The 26,933-nt window shown below is 36.5% G+C and overlaps 1 protein-coding gene across 1 annotated transcript in view; it reads left to right on the forward strand.

Annotated features, from left to right (window-relative positions):
• Nucleotides 1–26,933, forward strand: part of LOC136866856 (sperm-specific sodium:proton exchanger) — a 268,108-nt gene that overhangs the window by 169,736 nt on the left and 71,439 nt on the right. Inside the window, exons 12-15 of the mRNA XM_067143951.2 lie at nt 7,011–7,220; nt 14,285–14,486; nt 14,617–14,727; nt 23,769–23,932. Of these exons, the coding sequence (XP_067000052.2) occupies nt 7,011–7,220; nt 14,285–14,486; nt 14,617–14,727; nt 23,769–23,932 (687 nt within the window). The remainder of the gene's footprint in view (nt 1–7,010; nt 7,221–14,284; nt 14,487–14,616; nt 14,728–23,768; nt 23,933–26,933) is intronic.

The following is a 26,933-nucleotide window of genomic DNA, read 5'->3' on the forward strand; positions in this document are numbered from 1 at the left end:
ACGACAACACGTTCTACAATGACTGTCGGCTGAGAAATCATGGTACGAAGTGGGCCATTCGCCAACGCCGTGTCCCATTTATCGTTCGCTACGTGCGCAGCACAGCGGCGCATTTCACATCATGAGCATACCTCAGTGACGTCAGTCTACCCTGCAATTGGCATAAAGTTCTGACCACTCCTTCTTGGTGTTGCATTTGCTCTGTCAGTCAGTGTATTATTGTAAACTATTTCAATTAGCTATAGATGTAAGGTAAGCTTAGATGTCATTCCTGCCTTGTGGGAGATGTGGAGGGTATTATTGACATTATTGACCTCTAGTTTAGGAAATTAGAACAGTGTGGTCAGTATTGAGCCTCAACTAGCCTTAACAGCTAGGAGGAGTTGGGAATTCCGGAACTCCAACAGAGCTTTGCAGTGTACCAAATTCATTTCTGAAACCCTTGAGAAGGATTAAGGGCTTCTTTGCATTTTCTTCTGATGCACGCATGGGTGACCATTAAAAAATAATTTTATCACATGGATCAAGATACTTATAAGGCAGTAATCACTGATTGATTTTGGAGATTTTTCTTAGGAATTGGAAGAAAAGTGGACTTGAACCAATCAAAAAGGATGTATCAATGCATAGGTGCATTTTGTACAGTAATTTTTTAACAAATTTTCCTTCCTGCATCAGTAACTTATAATACAGCACAGTCTTACACTTCCAGTTGAGAGTTGTTGCTGTTTTGAGTAGCATTGTCATTGTTTGCACCAGCAAATGTAGTAAATGAATGTTTATGGTAGCTTTAGTACCTTGTCTGTTCAGTTGACATTTGACTAACATTTATAGGGGGAGTATAATGTAATTGTGAGTGGAAAAAAAAAAAAAAAGCCTCAATGCTGTATTCAAGACTGGAGAAACAAATAAGGATAAATTGAAAAACTATTTTTTGCGATTTATGACCTTGCGATATAGATAGGTGAAGTATTACAGTTGCGTGACTATATGGCTTAATGATCGGCAGCCATGGATGTATTCTAAAGACATTCCTAAATTCCTTCAAGTTATTTTTGATTTCTAAGCAATTAAGCAAAGAAGTGGTCATTCTCACATTGAAAAGTTCAATACAAATTCTGCGGAGTTAGTTATAATGTTTATGAAGAATAGCTATTTGGGGATGTAGAAAACTTCAATTTATCGAACAGTTTAATATGAAATTTGTATTATATTATTGCAAATAGCATTCTTTGTCTTAGGGCAATCTGCAGTGGCAGAAAGAAATTCAAAAATATAAGTTGAAGAGGATTTAGATCCTATGCCAATTAGAGTCAATTAAAATGACCAAGAAAATTGTCCTTTCTTTTTGCGATGCCATCATTTGTCTCAGAGTTAGAACTCCGCTCTTCTTCCTTCAATTTATGTACTGAAATCTTTCTCTTTCTCAATGAATATGATGATGATGATGATGATGATGATGATGATGATGATAGACCAAATAGTTGTGATAAGTACTGAAGAAATGACAGGATGAACAAGAGAATGATGACAAGCAAACCAAGAAAGTTATACAAAATATGTTAGATGAAGGTCTGTACATTGGCATTAGGCTTGCCATTTTTCAAGAAACCCTTGGTTAGACAACACCTCCCACCCACAGCACCCAGGAACAAAAGACAATAAAATTAAAATAAGATTTTTAAAAAAAGAAAGAAAGATTCAGTGTTCTTATTAGCAACATTCATTAGACATGGAAGCATTTTTTTTAAAAAGATACTAACATTAAGAAAAATGAATATTAAGAACATGTTCTTACTTTGCATTCTCAATCACAACTTTTCTATGCATATTCAATGCCAGATTCTGCTGCGAGTGTTGTGACAGTAACCAGAAACATGTCTTCTTTTAGAAACAGTAAAATTGCTCGGACTTTAAACTTTGCTGCTTTCAACAGTTCTTCACTGCCTTTCTCCTTCAGAAAAGTGAGAAACTCAGTACAACTTTCAGAAAAGTTCACTGTGGTTTGCAGTTCTCTCTTCACTAACTTCATAAATACATCTGGTTTCTTTCATCTGACAACTGATTCTTCATTACACTGAAGATTCTTTCAGCAAATGAGTTACTGATAGGAACTGAAAATATGAATGATATCAGCCTCAGCAGCTGGGAGTGGGAGAGATCAGTGGTGGTTTGTCACTTGAAGAAATCTACCCAAACCCGTCCTTATAAGTATCTTGAGCCATATGCTAAAATATTTTTTAATGATTGTTCATGTGTGCATCAGAAGAAAATGTTAGTAACTTGTCTGTTCAATTGACATTGACTAACCTTTATAGCAGGAGTGTAATGTAATTGTGAGTGGAAAAAAGAAGTCTCAATGCTGTATTCAAGACTGGAGACACAAATAAGGATAAATTGAAAAACTATTTGTTGCAATTTATCACAACCGACCGACCATTTTAAATTCAGAAATAGAAGAAATTATTTGTTGTCCCATTGTGATGGTGTCATTGCTGAAAGGATTTTCTTCAAATAGTTTATAATACTCTGTCAGGAGGGCAGAGGTTTCCTGAGTTAGACCTTGTATGTAGTTTGCTCTACATCCTCAAGGGATTGTAGCTCTTGAACACTCCCAGATGATATTATTGAACTGTTGATGTGCTTCTGGAATTGGATTGAGTGGTTGGATCTTCTCGTCCAGTAAGTTGGTGAATCTTTCCCAGTTGGCTTTCTTAAAATTATATCTCCTTTTAAAGTAGACCTCTTGAGGTCTAATGGCAGCTACCAGTTGACACATTATTGGGTGAAGCTGTGTATTTGGAATAGGAGCAATACAGATACACAAAATCAAACGGGGGAAATGCAGGAGTGGGTTTAATAATGAACAAGAAAATAGGGTAGTGGGTAAGCTACTATGACCAACATACTGTAGTGAAAAGATTACTGAGGTCAAGATAGACACCAAGCCAATGACCACCACAATAGTGCAGGTCTATATGCCTACTAGTTCAGCAGATGATGAAGAAATCAAAAGAATATATGAAGAGATAGAAAATTTAATACAGTATGTAAAAGTAATGAGAATCTAATTGTGATGGGAGATTGAAATGCAGTGGTAGGCCAAGGTAATACAGTAGGAGAATTCGGATTGGGACAAAGGAATGAAAGAGGAAGCCAGCTGGTTGAATTCTGCACTGATCACAATTTAGTCCTGGCTAACACTTGGATCAAACACCACAAACGATGGCTGTATACATGGACGAGACCTGGAGACACTGGAAGGTAACAAATAGACTTCATTATGATTAGGCAGAGATATGGAAAATAGGTGTTGGATTGCTTGGATTGCTAGACTGTATCAAGGTAAAGAAGTAGATGATAGTGTTCTGGAACAGGAAGAGGCTGTTGATGCTGATGAAATGGGAGACCCAATTTTGAGGCCTGAATTCGACAGAGCTTTGAGAGACATAATTAGGAACAAGGCAATGGGAATTGATGACATACACTCAGAATTACTGACTGCCTTAGGTGAAACCAACATGGAGAGGTTGTTCTGATTAGTGTTTAAGATGTATGATACAGGAGAAGTGCCATCTGATTTTCGGCAGGATGTTGTTATACCTATTCCCAAAATAGCCGGTGCTTACAAGTGTGAAAACTACCACACCATTAGTTTAGTATCTCACGCCTGCAAAATTTTAACACATATTATTTACAGAAGAATGGAAAGACAAGTTGAAACTGAGTTGGGAGAAGATTAGTTTGGCTTCAGAAGAAATGTGGGAACATGTGAAGCAATCCTGACTTTACGTCTGATCTTACAGGTCTTACAGGACTGAATTAAGAAGGACAAGCCCAAGTACATGGCATTCGTAGATCTAGAAAAAGCATTCAGTAATGTTGATTGGACCAAGCTTTTTGAGATTCTGAAGGTGATCGCGATCAGATAACGAGAAAGGAGAATTATTTACAATCTATACAAAAATCAGTCTGCAGTGATAAGAATCGAGGGCTTTGAAAAAGAGGCAGCAATCCAGAAAGGAGTGAGGCAAGACTGCACTTTGTCCCCTCTCCTTTTCAATGCTTACGTAGAACAGGCAATAAAGGAAGTCAAAGAGGAATTTGGAAAGGGTATCAAAGTTCAAGGAGAGAAAATCAAAATCCTGAGATTTTCCGACAATATTGTTATTTTATCTGACTCTGCAAAAGATCTGGAGAAATTACTGAATGGTATGGACAGAGTCTTGGGGAGGGAATACAAGATGAAAATAATAAGTTCAAAATGAAAGTATTGGAGTGCGATCAAACAAAGTCAGTTGATGCAGGAAATATTAGTTTATGAAATGAAGTCTTAAAGGAAGTCGATGACTATTGTTACTTGGGTAGCAAAATAACTAATGATGGCAGAAGTAAGGAGGACATAAAATACAGACTAGCACAAGCAAGGAAGACCTTTCTAAAGAAAAGAAATTTGTTCACCTCGAACATTGATATAGGAATTGGAAAGATGTTTTTGAAGACTTTCGTCTGGAGCGTGGCATTGTATGGAAGTGAAAACATGGATGATAACTAGCTCAGAAAGAAAGAGAATAGAAGCTTTTGAAAAGTGTTGTTACAGAAGAATGCTGAAGGTGAGATGGGTAGATAGAATCACAAATGAAGAGATACTGAATCGAATTGGTGAGAGGAGATCGATTTGGCTAAATTTGACCAGAAGAAGAGATAGAATGATAGGGCACATCTCAAGACACCCAGGTCTTGTTCAGTTGGTTTTTGAGGGTAGGGTAGGTGGTAAGGAGAGTAAGGGTAGACCAAGGTACGAATATGACAAGCAGATTAGAGCAGATATAGGATGTAGTAGTTATGTAGAAGTGAAAAGCTTAGAACAGGATAGGGTGGCATGGAGAGCTGTATCAAACCAGTCGATGGACTTGTGACTCAAACAACGACAACCATCAAGGTTGAAAGAAATCTAGAGTTGGCTGAGGAAGGTCAGAGAGGAAAGATGAAAGTGATAAGTTTGGCACAAGTAAGTGGGTGTAATGCCTGACTCATCTAGCAGTTCTCTTGTCATCAACCCTCAATCCCATGTGGAGAGCTCCTGGGTTCAACTCTCTGTAGTCGTCTCTTACAACGGCCAGGAAATGCAGACTGTCGATGTATTCCATTGCCTCCATCCATAGGGGTGGAAACATTGTGATAATTGCAGTAAAACTGCATTCAATCCAGACAGCTGATATAAATCCAAAACGGCACTAAAATGTTGGGAAATATCTACCATGACAATGAAAGCCAAAAACATTTCCGTGCAAAAATATGTTGGAAAGTGGAAACATTGATGGGGTGTGACAGTATTTCTGATACTTTGGAACGCTATTCCTCTCCACCAATTAATCTCCAAGAGATCATGTTGCACAAATTTGATGATGAATGTCGTATTGAAAGAGATAAAGCAAAGCATTTCACATATATTTGTTGAAATTTGCAAAGATACTGAAGGACACGACTCTCTTTACAGCCTACAGAGCTAGTTGCCGGTTTTTGGACTTTTTCGTTACTGCCACTGATATTTACCTTATTTTTCACTGTATTGAAAACATTTGCCATGAGCTATTTTCATGTAAAACCAACCATAAGAGAGATACATCGAAGTACAAACAATGCGATTATAAAATTGATAGCTTTACTGTATTCACCTATCTTTTTTTATTATCCTCAGTGAATAAATAGGAATTTAATGTGTTGTCAGGATTTTTGCTGTATGTGCTGCTTTTGAAAATTTAGATCTGATCACCTTAATTCTTGACAGATCTTCAATCTTGATATGGGATGTGAAGGATGAGAGGATAAATCCAGGTAATGTGAAGAAAAAAAAAAAAAAAAAAAAAAGTTATTTGTTTTTCGTTGTATCTACTCAGAGAGGTTTTATGGTGACAGTGGAACAGCACAAGGCTAGGACTGGGAAGGAACTGACCATAGCTTTAATTAAGGTACAGCCCCAACATTTGCCTAGTATTAAAATGGTTCTTTCTTTATTCGTGTTAGAAGTATCAACTTTACTTACAGATATTTAACAAAAAGCAACAAGATATCTACATTCCTACTATACAAATATACAAGTCTATTATACAATCACAGATAGAGCAACAATATTCGAGAGCTAGATGATGCTTGCCCAGTATTGGGCGACGTCAATAGCATTGGGGGAGGCTGCAATCAAGTCTTTCATAGTGCACATTGAAGGACATAAAACACACTGACATAGATATTGGATCGTCTGCTGCTCTCCGCAATCACAAAGTGATGAATCACTTGAGAAGCCCCACTTCCGCAAGTTTACTTTGGTTCTGCCGACTTCTGTACGGAGTCTGTTAAGGGCTTTCCATACTGTCCACGTGGAAGACTTTCCTTCGGCTCTATCCAGTTGGAAAGGTGGTGAATTCTTTCTTTCCACATTGTGACTCTAGCATTCTCTGCTTTCCCCTCAAGGTTAACTGATGTGCGGAGAAAACTTTTCCTAGATTTTAGCCTCTGTGTGGCTGGGTGATATCCATAGAGAGGATGTGCTTCTGAAGAAGATGCCTGGAGCCTTTCTTTGTTAGCTGCTACCTCCCTACGAATCTCACCGGGAGCAATACCAGCTAAAAGTTGGACCTTCTCAATGGGTGTAGGTTTCAAACATCCAGTAATGATCCTGCAGCTTTCGTTTAAAATGGTAAACCACCAAAAATTATAAGGGCTGCTGACAGTGGGGTTCAAACCCACTATCTTCCAAATGCAAGATAACAGGTAAATGCCTCGAATAGTGCAGCCAAGTTACCTTAGTGAGGGAAGAAACCTGAGAGTCAATTTCTGTTGATATCCATACTCATGACAAAGTACTCCAACTAGGTTTGTTTTACCAATGTAAGTGTAGTGCAGTGTAATTATTTGATTGTATAGTACATCTCTAATATGGTAATTATTTTTTGTCTTCCTTTAAACTGTTGCTCTTATAATACTCACATCTTTTTGTTTTTTTCTTCCAGGTGTTTGGATTGGGTTTTGTTCAATACTTAAAGTCTCACTGGAACAAATTAGATTTTTTCATTGTAATCATGTCAAGTATTGATCTTGTATTTGATTACTTGGACTTATTTACCGATTTTGATAAGGCTTCTTCTACTGCATCTACCCTTACTACAGCTTCAAAGTTACTCAGAATATTACGTTTAGCAAGGCTCTGCAGACTCCTAAGGGTACGTGTATTCATAAATGAGCAAGTGTTTTGATCATCATATAAATTTATGATCGCATGATCTAATACAAACTTTTATTTAACAGAGATAATCCTAGAGGTAGTTCAGTCAAGTGAATAGAACAAAATTTATTCAGTCATTGGGTATGTTACATACAATAGACATTGTCAAAGGAAATAAAATCGTGAAAGTACATACACAAACTTGGAATAATATGTATGTCATTTCAGCATAGAACCAACTTGTTACCTAATTTCAAAGTATTCCTGCAGTGAGTAAAATGGAAGCTTACATCTGAATATATTTAATTGTAGTTCTTTAGATATAATAGCAGTATATTAAACATTTTTAACTGAACAATGAATTACCTTGAACCTATTTTTTTGTAGCTGATAACAAGGAACTTGTTGTAACTGTCCTGGTATTATATTTTTGAACATCACTTCTGAGTTTGATTTGATCAGTTTCTGCATATACCTTAAGAAGTATATTATAAATATATGTATTCACAACAGTCATGGTAGAGAGCTTAGCAAAAAAGAGGCTGCAATGGGCAGTCATAGGGGATTTTGTTAGGCTAGGTTTACACTAGCAAGTAATTTGTGCAAGTTATTGCTGCAAATTGTTGCAAGGCACTTGCTGCAAGGTTTACATTTCATGCAAGGAAACTAAGCAAGTTACTTGCAGAAGTTTTTCACAAGTAACATGCAGCAGTATCCAAATTGTTGCAAGGCACTTGCTGCCAGGTTTACATTTCATGCAAGGAAACTAAGCAAGTTACTTGCAGAAGTTTTTCACAAGTAACATGCAGCAGTATCTTGCAGATTCTGTTTACATGTGATTGCAGTGCCAGTCAACCAAAATGGTGACATACAGTCAGATCAGATATGCTGCAGCTCTCTTATTCTTATGAATAATGGAAAAAGAGGAGAGTCAAGAAGGCTTGGGTTAGGGACTGGATACTCAGAAGACCACAGTATGGAGCCTACAGTAATCTGCTGCAAGAATTGAGAGTAGAGAATGCCGATAGCTTTCAACATTTTCGTAGAATATCTACAAATGATCAGGAGTGTTTATTGAAATTAATTAGAATGTTATAAGTGGAAATGTGCTACCTGACAAAGTTTCTGCACAAATTCCTGCTAGAGATTAAACTCACAACAAACGGGCCCTCCCACTTCATACCTGCTGTAAATGACAAAGAGATACGAATCTGTTTGGTAAAACACTGCTAGAAAATATTATTCCACTTTATAATTTAGCTATTTAAACTTTCTACATTTTGGCAACTTTACATTCGTTGCATGTGAGCACATTTATGTTATGTGGTATTACGACCCTCTGGCCTAAAATGTTCAAATGACCGGTACCCAGAAAATGAATGAGAAGTCCCATCAAAATGCTGCTACGTTACGTGATAGTTTAAACATAACATAGTTGGAAACCTGCCCTAACGAAACTCACCTCATCTCCTAAATAAGATAGGTGTAATATTTCATAAAATCACAGCCCAAAACCGAATGCACAGTACATTGACATCTCAGGAAGCAGCTATGGTAATACATATTCTGTAATGGGCTTACCTTTGCTAAGGATCATACTTTGTTTGAAATTGTTGCTATGTTGCTCTCTATGAATTTCATAGCTGAAAAATATGGTTACTGAGTCTCTGCTGTTATCTCTGAGGAGGAGCATTTATTTTTACAAGTTTCTTCCCTTCCTGGGAAAAATGTGTTTTCAGGTTGTACCATTTTCTCATCTTTTTCTTTGGTGGCATGTTAAAGTCCTTTGCATTGGTACTGAAGGCATTGGGTGTCTTAATTCTCTCTCTCTGAATTCACTGCTGTGAACATCCCAAATTTCTGGGAAGATCTTGATTTTTTTTTGTATTAATTCACCAGTGTCCTTCCTGGACCATTGAGTATATGAATGGTATGTGTGATGCTTGCATGAATATAATTACATTTTCTAAATTAAATTACAATATACAGAGAAATAAATGTGTGAAATGTGATCACCTACTTACCTACTTGCACCTTCCACTTGCACGAAATAGGAATGGATTCTATTAGTGCAAGTAACTTATGGAAGTTCATGCATGGCCTTCACGCTTCTAGCATGTGACGGGCTGCAAGCATTTAGTGCAAGAAATTGTTAATCATCGCAAGTCAACTTGCTGAGGAATTTAGACTTGCAATTAGTGCAGCAAGTTGCTCAGTGAAAGTAAATTGCTGCAATAACTTGCTAGTGTAAACCTAGTCTTAGAAGAGAAGTCGAAATTCAGAAGTCCAGCTACAGTTTCCCCACAGTGAAATTCCATACTGAAGAACACTATGAAAAAATTAAGTAAACTTTTATCTCTCTCTGGCAGCACATGGGAATCTACAGTGACAAATTTATGAACTTCTTCACTAAGTCTGGTGTATACAACAACTGAATACTGCTCTTTCATCTGACTAAATAGCAACCACACCAAGAAAATAGACACTGTCCTGAATTAGACAATGTGGATAATCAGCGATATCATAAAAACCACCACACTGCTCGGGCCTCCAGTTCTTAGTAATATCCTTCCACCAGGTCTACACTACATGAACAATCTTGTCCAAGAAGTACGTTAAACACAGGCCAATTAATCACTTCTGATTCACCAAGACATTAATGGAATTGCATCAGCCCGAGTGAAATCCAGTGTTGGGAAAAGTATAAAATAAAAATAACTGGGCTGAGTTACAGTTACTTGAGAAATACAAAGGGCGTTCAATATATAATTCAGCACATTTTATTTCTCAGCCAATTTCGGTTTTAAAAAATTGGAATTTTGTTTGGGACATCTTTGAATATTCTTGCTTCGTCTCATAGAGTTTCATTAATTTCTGGTAGGTGGCAGCGCTTTAATTAGCCTTCAAAATGGTGTCTGTAATGGAGGTGCGTACGAAACAGAGAGCAGTTATTGAGTTTCTTTTGGCGGAAAACTAGGGCATCACAGATATTCATAGGTGCTTGCAAAATGTCTACGGAGACCTGGCAGTGGACAAAAGAATGGCGAGTCGTTGGACAAGGCATGTTTCATCATCACTCTGAAGGGACTCTGAAAGGATTATTCTGTTCGATGTCCTCCCTTGTGGTGTAACCATCAACTCTGTAGTGTATTGTGCTACTCTAAGGAAATTGAAGAAACGACTTCAGCGTGTTCATACCCACAAAAATGCAAATTAACTTCTTCTTCTTCTTTTTCTTCTCCACAACAATGCAAGACCTCACACAAGTCTGTGCACCCGACAGGAGTTCACAAAACTTCAGTGGACTGTTCTTCCTCATCCATCCTACAGCCCAGATCTCATCATTTCTGATTTCCATCTGTTTGGCCCAATGAAGGATGCACTCCACAGAAAGCACTACGTGGATGATGCGGAAGTTATCGATGCAGCACGACATTGGCTCTGATATCGACCATTCGAGTGGTACCATGCAGGCATATAGGCCCTCACATTACGGTGGTGTAACTTGTCCTGACTGACTGATTCATCATCGCCGAGCCAAAACTACTGGACATAAAGAAATGAAATTTTTGGAATACATTCATATTAACATGTAGGTGCTCGCCAAGAGAGGATTTTTGGATATTCCGTCACTAAGGAGGTGAAAAGGGGGGTAAATTTTAAATTGAGTGTATCTATATCTCAAAACTTTAAATGTTTACAGATGTAAAAATTGGTATTTAGAATCTTCTTTAAAAATAAGGAAACATATTTTTTTGTTTTTGGAAAATCCCAATAGGAGGGGTGAAAAAGGTGTTGAATGCCTTTAATGAGGATATTTATATCTCAGAAAGTAAAGATATTACAGACCTGAAAATTGGTATTTGGGGTCTCCTTTAAAAACAAAGAAACACGTATTTTTTTGTTTTTGGAAAAACTAGTTAATGGGAGGGTGAAAAGCGAGGTGAATTTTTAAAATTCAGGGTGGAAAAGGGGTTGAATGACTTTAATGAGGATACTTATATCTCAGAATCTGAAGACCTGAAAATTGGCATTTGGGTTCTTCTTTGAAAATAAAGAAACATGCATTTTTTTGTTTTTGGTAAATCCAATTAATGGGGGGTGAAAAGGGGGTGAATTTTTAAAATGAGTGTACCTATATTTCAAAACTTGAAAGTTTACAGATGTAAAACTTGGTATTTAGAATCTCCTATAAAAATAAAGAAACATGTATTTTTTGTTTTTGGAAAATCCCAATAAGAAGGGTGAAAAAGGGTGGAAAAGGGGTTGAATGACTTTAATGAGGATACTTGTATCTCAGAATCTCAAGACCTGAAAATTGGCATTTGGGTTCTTCTTTAAAAATAAAGAAACATGCATTTTATTTTGGTAAATCCAATTAATGGGGGGTGAAAAGGGGGTGAATTTTGAAAATGAGTGTATTTATATCTCAAAACTTTAAAGGTGTACAGATGTAAAAATTGGTATTTAGAATCCCCTTTAAAAATAAAAAAACCACATATTTTTTGTTTTCGAAAAATCCTAATAGGAGGGGTGAAAAAGGGGGTTGAATGCCTTAAATGAGGTTACTTATATCTCAGAAACAGAAACTATTACAGACCTGAAAATTGGTATTTGGGATCTCCTTTGAAAATAAAAAAACATGTATTTTTGTTTTTGTTTTTGAAAAATCCAATTAATGGGGGTTAAACAGGAGTGACAAATTAGGGTGAATTTTTAGAAAGACTACATCTACAGCATATCTCAGAAACGTAAAATGTTATAGACATAAAAATTGGTATTTGGAATCTCCTGTAAAAGTAAAGAAACATAGGTGATTTGTTTTTGGAAGCTCCACTTAAGGAGAACTAAAAAGGGGGTGAAATTTTTAAATGAGCATTTCTACACTATATCTTGAAATCTTAACATGTTACTGAAGTGAAATGTAGTATTTTTTATCTCTGTTAAAAAATAAAGAAACATGTATTTTTTGTTTTTGAGAAACCACTTGGGTGGAGGGGTAAAAGTGACTGAAAATGGGGTTGAATTCTTTTAATTAGGAGACTGATATCTCAAAAGCTGAAGATGTTACAGATGTGAAATTTGGTATTTGGAATCTCCTTTAAAAATAAAGGAATACATATTTTTAGTTTTTGGAAATCCACTTAAAGGGGGAAGGAAATTGAAAAATTAGTTGAATTACTTGTATGAGGATACTATTATCTCAAAAACAAAAGATTTTGCAGACGTAAAAATTGTATTTGGAATCTGCTTTAAAATTAAAGAAACACGTATTCTCAGAAAATCCAATGAAGGGGGTGGGGGCAGTGAAAGAATTGAAAAATTAATTGAATTAATTGTATGAGGGTACTTACATCTAATAAACACTAAAGTTGTTACAGGCGTGAAAATTGGGATCTGGATCTCCTTTAAAAACAAAGGAAAAAGCCTTTTCGGGGGAACTCATCTTGGGGCGCAGGGGTGATAAGGAACTGAATTCCTTTTATGAGGACACATGTCAGAAACTGAAGATGTTAGAGTCATGATAATTGGTATTTAGAAGATCCTTTACTATTAAAGAGACAAGTATTTTTTAACAGGAAATTCACTTAGGTGGAGGGTGAGTGAGAGAGAGAGAGAGAGAGAGAGAGAGAGAGAGAGAGAGAGAGAGAGAGAGAGAGAGAGAGAGAGAGAGAGAGAGAGAGAGAGAGAGAGAGAGAGAGAGAGAGAGAGTGTGTGTGTGTGTGTGTGTGTGTGTGTGTGTGTGTGTGTGTGTGTGTGTGTGTGTGTGTGTGTGTGTGTGTGTGTGTGTGTGTGTGTGTGTGAAAGGAAGTGAAAAAAAAGTGAATTCTTTTTATGGGGATAGTTATATCTCAGAACTGAAGGTAACAGACGTGAACATTGGTATTTGGAATCTCCTTTCAACATAAGGAAACGCCTTCCTTTTTGGGGGGGTGGGGGTAAATCAACTTGACGGTGGTGGGGTGAAAAAGGAGTTGGGAACAATTGATTTTACTGTTCAAATGTACTTATTCTGATCATAAACTGATCATTTTTAATCTTTCCTGGGTTCGTTTTAAAGAACCATCTTTTCCTTTGGAGAACATAAAGTTAGATTACAGTACATTCTCCAGGCATATAAATAAAAATTTGAAATAAGCGATAGAAATGATATTGACCATGCAATTGTTCACCTCTATAATAAGGTCAATAATGCATGGAAATATATCATCCGTGTCGCCAGAAATCTCGCACACTTGCCTACGCGCGACGTTGGTGCTGGTAACATTGTCAGCAATGACAACGGCTGCAGATGTAATTTACCGCCAAGTAGCGGTCTTGATCTTGCTGTGGGTACCAGACCATCAATAATAATAATAATAATAATAATAATAATAATAATAATAATAATAATAATAATAATAATAACCTAAATTAAACTAATATCACCCACCCTAATAATAATAATAATAATAATAATAATAATAATAATAATAATAATAATAATAATAATAATAATAATGTTCTGGACCGTTGTCAAAATGTGTGGACCCCGCTGGAAACGGGTCCTGGCCAGTTAATGACTATGATTGCAGTCCGACCGCAGGTTCAGTACCGCTAAGGCACCCAAGACGACACCACGCCGGATCTCCTCAAGGATTTAATCATATTAAAAATGCTTGTAGGAAAAGATAGCAAAGATTTAGGGACCCAACTGACCGGGTGGAATACCTGGACCTAGCCCGGGAAGTACGAAATCGATTGCTGGAAAGAAAGATTGAAAAATGGGAGGAACTTTGCTGTAATCTCTCAGAAAACGAGTCAGATCACAAATATTGGTGGATTCTTCAGAAAATGAGTTAGATCACGAATTTTGGCGGATTATATATAAAACGTTAAGCATTCAATTATAAATTTCTTGCTAGTTAAAGATATGTTGTAAAAATCATCAGACAACATTGTATTTTTATTGAAAAAGGTGGAACCTATAAGATTTTAAATCAATTGATATGTGTTCAACCAAAATAATACATTTTTCTTACTACATTTTAATTAAAATTTAAGTGTATTTTATTTTTGTAGGCATCCCTGCCCAAAGCTGTAGCATATTTGGACAACAAAATGGATATGCATCTCTCTGAAGGATATGACATTGGTAAAGGATTTGTAACAGGAGAAGAGGAAATATTGAAGCTTCTTGTGCATATCGTTGATAACCCAAAGATAATGGAAGAAATAAAGCAAAAAGTTGAGAATGATCGACTAACTGTAACAAAGAAACTAGGTTTGTGGTTATAAATACTGATGTTTTCTTATTCTTTTGTTGTTAATCTGTTTTGACTTATCAGCACTAGATATCTGGGGCTTCTTAAATAACAATAATATCTTGGTTTATTAGATTTATTTGTATGCAGGTCTACTACAGCGAGATCGTCCTTGGATAGCAGTCACTGTGAAAACACGGCAAGCAATACGTAGCATTCTTAACAACTTAAAAGATGCTGTATTTGAACTGAAAGATGGAGGTAATTACACTGATATAAAATGGAATTTGTATGAAATTTAAGTTTAAATTTAGGTGGTTTTAATTTTACAGTTTCCCATTTTCATACCAGGCAAATGCTGGGGCTGTACCTTAATTAAGGCCACGGCCGCTTCCTTCCAACTCCTAGGCCTTTCCTATCCCATCGTCGCCATAAGACCTATCTGTGTTGGTGCGACGTAAAGCCCCTAGCAAAAAAAAAAAAAAATTTTACAGTTACAATTATATACATACGGAGTTCTTAAAAATACTTGATTTTAATTACACATACTTTTTAGTACAAGCTCATATAAGAAAGCTCACAGGAGCAAAATATATACGTGTACAGGAAACAGATGCTGAGTAGACAGTAACTCACCATGAGTGAAGTGAATAAAAACTAGTTGAAGTTAAGACTTACAATTTTTTGAGATGTATCTCTGTTTCACGTGAATAAAAAGATTAGAACCTACTACACTTAGATGTATCTTGCTTTTTCCAGGCAGTATAGGTGCATCTTCATTTTGGTGTGAATAAAGAGTAGATTCTCCTATTTAGTCTGGATGTATCTTAGATTTTATAAGACTACTAACAAGATACCCGTGCTTCGCTATGGTATTATACTGAAATTTATAATTGAATGCTTATTGTTTCATATATAATCCACCAAAATTTACGATCTGATTGTTTTTTTGAGAGAATCCACCAAAATTCGCGATCTGACTCATTTTCTAATAGATTACGGCAAGTTTCCTCCCATTTTTCAATCTTTCTTTCCAGCAATCGATTTCGTACTTCCCGGGCTAGGTCCAGGTATTCCACCCAGTCAGTAGGGTCCCTAAATCTTTGCCATTTTTCCTATAAGCATTTTTAATATGGATCAAATCCTTCAGGAGATCCGGCGTGGTGTGGTCTTGGGTGCCTTGGCGGTACTGAACCCGCGGCTGGACTGCATTCTTAGTCATTACCTGTCCAGGACTCTTTCCAGCGCGGTCTCCACATTTGACGACAGTCCAGAACATTATTATTATTATTATTATTATTATTATTATTATTATTATTATTATTATTATTATTATTATTATTATTATTATTATTATTATAATAGATGTTCTGGACCCCATAGCAAGATGCAAGACCGCTACTTGGCGGTAAATTACATCTGTTGCCATTACAAGATTTCGCCATTGTAAAGTCTGTTGCCATTGTCATTGTTGACAATGTGACCAGCACCATTGTTGCGCGTAGGCAAGTGTGCAGGATTTCTGGTGATACGAATAACATACTTCCGTGCATTATTTACCTTATTATAGATGTGAAAAATTGTATGGCCAATCTCATTCCTATCCTTTATTTCAAAGGTGTTTAAATTTTTATTTGTATGCCAGGAGAATCTACTGTAATCTAAGAACGTTCTCTGAAGAAAAAGATGGCTCTTGAAAAAGAACCCATGAAAGATTAAAAATGATCGGTTTATGATCAGAATAAGTACATCGAAAATCTACAGCCTGTTTCCAGTCATTCAACGGGGTCAGGAATGGAATGAATAAAAACCCCATCTAGCAGTGACAATAGGAATTGTGCCAGCTGCCGAAGCCTCTGGGGCAATGGATAATGAATGACAAATGAAATGCAATGATATAGGACAGTGTTGCTGGAATGAATGATGACAGGGAAAACTGGAGTATCCAGAGAAAAACCTGTCCCGCCTCCGTTTTGTCCAGCACGAATGTCACATGGAGTGACCGGGATTTGAACCACAGAACCCAGCTGTGAGAGGCCGGCGAGCTGCCGCCTGAGCAACGAAGGCTCCTTATAAGTACATTATGAACAGCCAAATCAGTTGGTCTCATCTTCTTTTACACCCCACCGCCGTTAAGTTTATTTACCCCCCCCCCAGAAAAAATTAAAAGAATGTGTGTTTCTTTATGGTTAAAAGAGATTCCAAACACCAATGTTCAAGTCTATTACCTTCAGTTTTGAATATAAGTATCCCCATAAAAATAATTCACTTTTTTTCACTTCCTTTCACACTCGTCCTCCCCCCCCCCCCCCCCAAGTGAATTTTCCGGCAAAAATTCTTGTTTCTTTAATAGTAAAGGAACTTCTAAATACCAATTATCATGACTCTAACTTCTTCAGTTTTTGATTTATGTGTCCTCATGCAAGAAATTCAACTCCCTTTCACTCCCGCCCCCCAAGATGATTTCCCCCCAAAATGTGTTTTTCTTTGTTTTTAAAGGAAATCCAAATACCAATTTTCACGTCTGTAACAACTTTAGTTTTTATTAGATGTAAGTATTCTCATACAATTAAGTCTATTAATTTTTCATTTCTTTCACCTCCCCCCCCCCTGCCCACTTCATTGGATTTTCCGAGAATACGTGTTTCTTTACTTTTAAAGCAGATTCCAAATATCAAATTTCACGTCTGTAACATCTTCATTTTTGAGATATCAGCATCCTAATTAAAAGGATTTCCAAAAACTAAAAATGCACGTTTCTTGATTTTTAATTTTTCAATTCTGTAACATGTTAAATTTTTTGAGATATACTGTAGAAATTCTCATTTTAAAATTTCACCCCCTTTTTAGTTCCCCTTAAGTGGAGTTTCCAAAAACAGTTCACCTCTTTTTACATTTTACGTTTCTCAGGTATTCTGTAGATAGAGTCTTTCAAAAAATTCACCCCAATTTGTCACTCCTGTTTAACTGCCATTAATTGGATTTTGCAAGAACAAAAAAACGTGTTTTTTTAATTTTTAAAGGAGATCCCATATACAAATTTTCAGTTCTGTAATATCTTCAGTTTCTGAGATATATGTATCCTCATTTAAGGCATTCAACCCATTATTCACCCTTTTACACCCCTCCTATTGGGATTTACAGAAAACAAAAAAATACGTGTTCCTTTATTTTTAAAGGAGATTCTAAATATCAATTTTTACAAGAGCAAACTTTTAAAGTTTTGAGATATAGATACATTCATTTTAAAATTTCACCTCCCTTTTCACCCCCCTTAGCAATGGAATATCCAAAAATCCTCTCTTAGCAAGCACCTACATCTTAATATGAATGTATTCCCAAAATTTCATTTCTTTATGTCCAGTAGTTTTCGCTCGGCGATGATGAATCAGTCAGTCAGTCTATCAGTCAGGACAAGTTATTTTATATGTATAGATGGTGGGGTATGCTAGCTTTTTTCTCGCTCCTTGTCAGTTCTGATTATGGTGATGTTCATGCCGGTTAGACAAGAGAAAACATACTGTGTTTGAAGAGATGTGAGTAAATATAAGGAACTGTTACGTCTCAATAGTGAAAATGTAGACATTTTGGCGTTGAATTTTTGGCAGGAACTGAAGAAATGCGAGGGGGAGCCCTATCTCCCAGAGAACAGATGGAGATACTTCTTTGTTGTATAGGTGATCCAGGTTTCCAAGGTGAAGTGGCAGAGGACTTCAGAGTTGATCGAACAACAGTATGTAAAACTGTTAAATTTGTTATGAAATGTGTTCTTAACAAAGCTAAAAATTGAACAAACTTTCTTTCCATAGTGCAGGAATTAGTAATGCTAAGTTGCACTGGTAAACTCTTCATCTACCAACCGTCATAGGTGCATTGGACCACACACAAATAGAAATAAAGAAATAATTAGTGTCCCGCGATGAGTACATAAATCGTAAAGGGTATGCCGGTATCATTGTGCAAGTTACTGTCAATGCCGATGGCAAATTTACAAGCATAAGCACAGAGTGGCCTGCTGCTGTGCTGCATAACATTGCTAAGCACTTCAGTGACCCATTTGAGTATGACTTGTAAGGCAGAGAAGAAGCAGATGACGAGAATGACGAAGATTTCTAAGAACCTGTTGGTGGATAGCACGAGGAAAACACATCACCATAAGACCTATCTGCGTCGGTGCGACGTAAAGCGACTAGCAAAAAAAAAAAAAAAAAAAAATAGAGTGTTTGTGGTGAACAGAAGCACCAGGACATGTTAGATTTTATGTAGTCTTTTGTTTAAAGAAATAGAAGAAATAATACAAATTGTTTATAAATAAACTGTAATGAAATAAAATGTTAAATTTTAAGTTGAAAAAGTGCAATAAACACAAATTAAAATTAGGAAAATTATAAATTAAATCTATATAAATAAAGTTGTAGGGAGTCAACTGCCTGTAATTTTGTTTGTTTTGCCAATTTTTCAGATATTTATCCATTTTAGGTCAACTCAAGATCATATTAGTGGTTTTTATTTTTTCGTATCTGTCTGTCTGTCTGTTCCACCATCACGGCAAATCAGCTGGATAAATCTCGACCAAACTTCATATTTAGAGTATTCTCATCCCGGGAAAGGTTCTGATATGCATATAATTTTAAAATCTTTGGATAGACGGAGGGTTTATAGGAAAACCAGAACAATTTTCTTCCATTTTCTCTTATTCTTCTTCTTAAGCCGTCGTCTCCAAACGGAGGTAGACGATCCACACGGCCAGCTCTGATCTTGACGTTGCAGTCATGCCATGTGGATTTATTGGAATATATCTCAGGATCTTTAATGCAGTGGTTTCCCGTTGCCTTCTGCATCCTAATGCCGTTGACCAAACTGGTTCCTCCGCCTTTAGGAACAATTTCTTGTCCCCAGGACAATAGAGTGCCCTTACCTATACCTGCTCATCCACTCTCAAAGAGACTGTTGGCACTTGGTATAGGGGATCTCCTTATACCGGGAGATAATCGGTCCCTTCATTCATTAGCCGCCTGCATATAAAATATTATTTTTATAGTCGTTGCCCCCTCTCTACCGCGGGGAGGTGAATGTCAGAATTTCACCGTCATTGAAACAAGGACCAAATGGCATTTCCTTGTTTCTCTGGTTCTTTAGAGAGGTACTATTTGTTTTCTGTAAAATCGGTGGACTGTATGTGAAACGGCCCTCCATTGTAAATAACTTTTGTTATGTACATAATTTCTCTTACTCTTCACATGACAGAGGAAATTACTATTTTCTGCAGGTCTCATGTTCTACATTGAGTGACCGACAGACCGACAATGAACCTATAGGTTACCATGGCAACGTCTCTAACTGTTTGCCAGGAGGGAAGTAACATATTGCCATTTTCATCATCATCATTCCTGTAAACTCGTGGTTTTTCCTTGGGTAGAAAGCGAGAGAGACATCAATCAGCCATTCTGTGGGTTATTGGCGGAATACTGTGAGAGTAGGATGCTAAAAGGTTAGTTTTTTCCACCTATTCAATACATATAAATTTTATAAATTAGGAATTTATTATTGATTCCACTTGAGACATGTTTCGCCCTTCATTGAGGGCATCATCAGTCAAAATATCACCTCAAGGTAAAAAATCAGGTAACTGGTTAGTAGTTGACATGTGCAAATTAATACATATTGTTAATACAATTACAAAAATTAAGTATGGGAAATAGTTGTATAAAAGTGATGGTTGAACATATAGGTTTATAGATGAAAAGTCAGCACCAGTGCCTAAAATTAACATAGTAGAGTTCGGCAGTGGTGCTCTGGAGAAACAGTTGACGCAATCATAGGAAAATAAAAAGTTTAAAAATATTTACATTATAACAATTAAGGGAGAAAAGGTGTAGTGTTCGGCGTCAATGTTTGTAACCAAAAATTAATGTCAAAGGTTGGTAACTATACAGTATTTACATTGTTCAATTGAACAGTTGAGATAAAGTTTTAAAAATATTTACATTATAACATTCAGCGTAAATGTTTGTAATAAAAACTAATGTCAATAGTTGGTAACTATATAGTAATTACATTATCTAATTTAATAGTTGAGAATTTACAATTATATACATAATTACACAAGAGCAGCTGGTGTGCAAGGATAAAAAATTTTCTGTACCAAGTGCGTCCTGATGTTTTAGAGGTTGGAAGAAGGAATTAGTATTGACATTTCAGAACTAAAATAAACTGCTCTACATATTTCTGAAATGTCAATACTAATTCCTTCTTCCAACCTCTAAAACATCAGGACGCACTTGGTACTGAAAATTTTTTATCCTTGCACACCAGCTGCTCTTGTGTAATTACGTATATAATTGTAAATTCTCAACTATTCAATTAGATAATGTAATTACTATATAGTTACCAACTATTGACATTAGTTTTTATTACAAACATTTACGCTGAATGTTATGATGTAAATATTTTTAAAACTTATCTCAACTGTTCAATTGAACAATGTAAATACTGTATAGTTACCAACCTTTGACATTAATTTTTGGTTACAAACATTGACGCCGAACACTACACCTTTTCTCCCTTAATTGTTATAATGTAAATATTTTTAAACTTTTTATTTTCCTATGATTGCGTCAACTGTTTCTCCAGAGCACCACTGCCGAACTCTACTATGTTAATTTTAGGCACTGGTGCTGACTTTTCATCTATAAACCTATATGTTCAACCATCACTTTTGTACAACTATTTCCCATACTTAATTTTTGTAATTGTATTAACAATATGTATTAATTGCACATGTCAACTACTAACCAGTTACCTGATTTTTTACCTTGAGGTGATATTTTGACTGATGATGCCCTCAATGAAGGGCGAAACATGTCTCAAGTGGAATCAATAATAAATTCCTAATTTATAAAATTTATATGTATTGAATAGGTGGAAAAAACTAACCTTTTAGCATCCTACATTCAGTATCTTCAATACGGATAGCAATGATTTTTATCACTTATACTGTGAGAGATTACAATTGTCCTCGAATAGCACTAAGGGACGCTGTTAATATTTGAACAGTACCGTGGAGTGTAGCCCATTATTTCACACTGTAAGGTGTTTTCTGGCATTTGCTATAATGTTTATTGTATTTCTATTCTACTTCTGTTTTCTGCTTTAATGTCTTGCCTCTGCCTTGCATCTTCAGGCTGAAGTAATAACACCATAAGTCATCTTCTTATCTGTTTACCTAAGAATACCTGACCCCCTGTGGGTGGGGGCAGTAGAATAACACCCACGGTATCTTCTGCCTGTCGTAAGAGGCGACTAAAAGGGGCCCCAAGGGCTCTGAACTTTGGAGCGTGAGTTGGCGACCACGGGGCCCTCAGCTGAGTCTTGGCATTGCTTCCACTTACTTGTGCCAGGCTCCTCACATTCATCTATCCTATCCGACCTCTCTTGGTCAACTCTTGTTCTTTTCCGACCCCAACGCTATTAGGTTTGCGAGGGCTAGGGAGTCTTTCATTTTCACGCCCTTCTTGGCCCTTGTCTTTCTTTGACCGATATCTTCCGAAGTGTCGGATCCCTTCCATTTTTCCCTCTGATTAGTGTTACATAGAGGATGGTTGCCTAGTTGTACTTCCTCTTAAAACAATAATCACCACCACTAAGAATACCTGCGTCTAAATTTCTCCTCTGTTATTGACTTCTAATATCCGTAACTCATACCATCACAATTTATTGAGGGGCATTTTATTTTCCAATACATCCATTTGGTATTTACATATTTGTGCTATCCGGCTGTCCACGGTTAATCCTATTTTTGATTAATTTCTACTTTCTTAACTGTATTACTTTCTTCCTTAATTACTCCATATGTATGCGAGTGTTCATCCCGAAACCTGGACACTGTTTTCTATGAGGAAAAATTCCAAGCTGTTCAAATGTATAACTTTTGGCCCCGGGAAATATTGATGCATTTTAATGACGATGCAGACCTTCATTTCTGGGCAGTTTGTGGCTAAACGGTAAGTCGTATTACAAAACAGATAGCACAACAATCACTGTTCAATTTGGAGAGATCTACAACTTTGGTCCTATGATTTATGGTCATGTCTCGATTGTTGATACGTTAGATAGCGATCCATTTCTCGATTATAATCAATTCTCTCCAACACGATTGTGACTGGCATTAGGAAAAGGGGACTTCCTTTATAATTAAAACTCTCCATCTCTACTGTGAAAGGCGGTTGCAGCCATTATAGTAGAAACTCCCGAACTTGATTGTGATTGGCAGTAGGAAATGTGGCTTTCCATTATCAACAAAACTTCCCCAATGCCTACCTTACATTGGAAACAATGTATGGCATCCTCTCTGTTTTGTTTCTTGGATATTGCTAAGAGACATGCAATTTAATATAATCTTACTCACTGCCTTTACAGTAATTTATGGAGAAATCCATATACAATGTAGAATACTGTAGTGAAGCACGGGTACATTTTCTAGTAAAAAATAAAAATATAAAAATCAGACTTTAAAAGGCACCCTTCCAATTTCATGATGCACAGAAGTCATGTGATGTTACAATTGTTAGCACTTAATAGGAACTATGCCACCTTGCGTGTGATGGTTGGGGTATTCTTTTTCCTTGCACTACCTTATGTGATCTAGATTTTTCATGAACAACAATATGTTCTGTTAATAATTTAAAAAATATTTGTTGTTTTCATAATTTTTATCAGAATCTTCTCCTTCACTGGATGACATGCTGCAGTTGCGAATTTGCATGTTGTGTGTTTATACCAGCCATGAGTAAAGTCAGCTCTGCTGTATCACATGATAGGGGGGGGGGGGGGAGGGCAGAGAGAGAGAGAGAGAGTGTGTGTGGTTTTTTTTTGTTTGTTTGTTTGTTTTGACAAGTCACATGTCGATTTCCTTCAAGCGGGGACCAAGAAGTATCTCACTTCTTTTCCGGTAGAGAGGATACAACTACCTAGACTTAGCTTCTGCTTATTCACCTTAAAATTAGTTAATGTTAAGTCTAGGCACTAGATTCTACCATTTACATATTCACTTCACTCCATATAAGCATGGGTGGATAGAATACACATAAAACGAACTTTCAGGTCCAAAATGTTTGGTTGTAGCCTTTGTCGGTGGAGGACAGAATAAAATTCTTGGATCCATGTGTATTATATCCATGCTTAATACACAGTAAGTTGTTGCTCTCCATCTGTTTCCTATAGATAATATAAATGTTATCATTGTCATTCTACACTCTTGTTATCTGTACTTTAACTGAATTTTGAATTTTATTTCATTACAGGGTTACTGGATGATGCTGAGTTTATAAAACTGTTGGAAATGGTGGAAGAGCGTTTGAAGTATTCACGAACACACTATAAAATGGTACAACCCTGTCCACCACAGATTTTGCTAAAGGAAGTGCCTTGGGTTGTTGGAGATGAAGCTGTAGCTTCTTTTCTCCTAGTATGTTGGTGAATATTTCCTCACTGAGGATGATGATGTATACAATTTAAGGAAGTGAAGTCAATGATGAAACTTTGTAGAGTAAAACTGTGTTATAATATGACAAAAATTATCAAACTAACTCTACTAATACTATGCTTGTTGTTCATGATCATATGGTCAACAGCAGTATTTAATCTTTCATAATAAGGTCAAGAGTTGAAATTCTGTTTAATCATTCTTGTTTATTTCTGTATATGGGGTTATAATGCTATAATTTGCATTTCCACATCAAGAAGTACTTTTACTTAGTCAGAATGTTATTATTATTATTATTATTATTATTATTATTATTATTATTATTATTATTATTATTATTATTATTCCTCTTCAAATACTCTAATGGTATCGACACACCTTGCTTCATTAAAAACTATTTAAAATAGTATTCTGGTTAAATCTGCCTTGTCAATACACTTTCTGTTAATGAGCCTTATTTATTCATCGTACATGTTTCGAAAACAATAAACATTCCCATCATCAATGATCATGATCAATACAGGAATAAACAGCACTTATTATGGTCAAATGTATCAATCTTCTGCTGTCAAGTCTTTCCATGTCATTACAGATTGCCTTCTTTCCAGCCATGAAAGCTTTCTTCAGAAACCTCATCTCTGACATTTTCAGTATGTGTCCAAAGTGCTTCACCCTGACTATATCAATCTTTTCCTGCAGTTGACCACTCCCACTCTGACCAAGTGAGTTGACTGTGTGGTTAGAGTTGCTTTGCCGTGAGCTCCCATTCAGGAGATGGTGAGTTCAAGTCCTAGCCCTGAAGATAGTTTTCCATGGTTTCCCATTTTCAAGTTTTCCATGGTTTCCCATTTTCACACCAGGCAAATGCCGGTGCCATAGCTTAATTAAGTCTACAGCTGCTACATTTTCAGTCCTAGCCCTTTCCCATCCTTGCATTGCCAAAAACCTCCTATATGTTAGTGCAGGGTCAAATCACTAGGAAAAAACAATCTCTTCACTCTATTTCTGCTTCCCCTGTCTGATCTTTTTCTGTTCACTTCACTGGAACCTCATTCCCGTTGCTTTGATCTTACTCTTATTCCGCTCAATCAAGGACCAGGTTGCTGAAGTACAAATATGTCACCATCACGAGGTCCATTCTTTCATTGTGACAGCTCTGCTGAAGGCAAAGTGGGAGGTTCATGAGGAAGTGCACTGCCTTTCAGAAGATGGATCGTCTAGGTGAGTGGATATTATCACCATCAACCATAAGAAAAAGAAGTGTTTTCTGTTGTATCTCACCATATGCTTTGAGGTCAACTCAGAGCAGGCATGGTGGTGAATCTGCCCATACGTTCCTCACTTAAGTGAGAGCTATAACACAGTTGGTTACAGATGGGAAACCGGGGGAACTTTGTTTCAGGACACAAGTTCCTATCTCAAGAAGCTGGGCCTCTCATTGACAGATATATAACATCTTTCATTAAATATTTTGAAGGATTCATTGACAATATTAAACCACCATTTATATTCTTGTCATTAGATAATAATGACTCATTGTATTACATTTCTGTTGTAGCTATTTCTATTATATACAGTATTTTAAAAAGTTGTATTGTATTCTGGATCCTTGTGGTCATATGGATGTTGATTCCCGTAGGGAATCTGTTGGCCAGGCAGGCATCAAGTTTTGGTAATGGCATTGGCACTGCCGGTGGCTCCAAGTAACCTACGCAGTGGTCTCCACGGTATGCACCAGCCATGTATCTTGGTGGGTGTGCTGCTTACCAACTGATGAGCCCAACTTAGCACCCTGGGGTGAAATGCTTGCAACCAGGAATGAGTTAGCTGGAAAATTTATAATGTCCAATAATGGACCATTTATATTGGTTTTATATCCTTTGGTCACTTGCAATTGTGGCTGGATGTTTTTTTTTTTTTTTTTTTTTTTTTTTTTCCGGATAAATACAAAATTGGAACAAAATAAGAAATGAGTAAAAAATCATCTTTCACTTAATTGGTACATATTTGTCCCATTCAAGTCTTCAGCACATTGACTGAATCTTGCTCTGTGTGCTATTCTTAAATTAATCCCCCATTTCAATGTTCCATTCGGAAACATCATACTGCCTGGCAAATATTACAAATATTTGACCACTTCAAGGGGTTCATTGCTTATTCTATTTCTCCCTCTCTTGCCTCTCGTCATAGTGAAAGTCTTGCTTTTTGCAGGACTTATCTTCATACCCACATTTCTTATTTCTAGGTTCCTAAAGTTACTCTGCATCTGCACTTCATATTCATTGTTCCCAAAACTGTAATATCCTCAGCAAATAGCATAACATTTACCTAACCTGTTGAATATTATGGTACATATCTTAAATTACTTTTCTAACTATGATACTTCATATGCAGAATGCTTTCAGAAAATGAAGTTGTCCATGGAAATTTTATAAAACTTGCCATACTAGTTATAAAATTACCAGTATCCTACCATTCCGACCGCCATTGTTCCTCATTAACTGTGTTCTAATCCAGTTTTCTTCTGATTCTACTGTTCTTGATCATTTTCAGCCACCTTAGTCTGGGTCTCCCTCTTTCTCTCGTTCCTTCTATCTGGGTCTCCAACATCGACTTCAGTATCCTTCCTTCTACCATCCTCTTAACATGTCCATACCATTTAAGTTTTTTTTCTCCATTTGTTGTAAAGCTTTTCCACTCTGATTTCCTTCCTGACATCTTCATTTCTTACTCTACCCCTCCTGTCTTTCCTATCATACTTTTAAACATTTAATTTCACTGGCCTGTATTATATTCTCCTGTCTTTTTGTCAGTGCCTAGGTCTGTGCTACGTATTTCAGTGTTGGGCAGTAGTATGTCTTATGCATCACCTCTTTACACTTCATTGGCGCTTCCTTCTTCCACATCAGGATCCTCACACTCTGGTAGATTGCATTTCCCTGTTGAATCATTTTACTGATCTCCATGTCCATCCCTGCATCTT

The sequence above is a fragment of the Anabrus simplex genome, chromosome 3 (assembly GCF_040414725.1).
Source record: "Anabrus simplex isolate iqAnaSimp1 chromosome 3, ASM4041472v1, whole genome shotgun sequence".
In the NCBI taxonomy this organism is placed as follows: domain Eukaryota; kingdom Metazoa; phylum Arthropoda; class Insecta; order Orthoptera; family Tettigoniidae; genus Anabrus; species Anabrus simplex.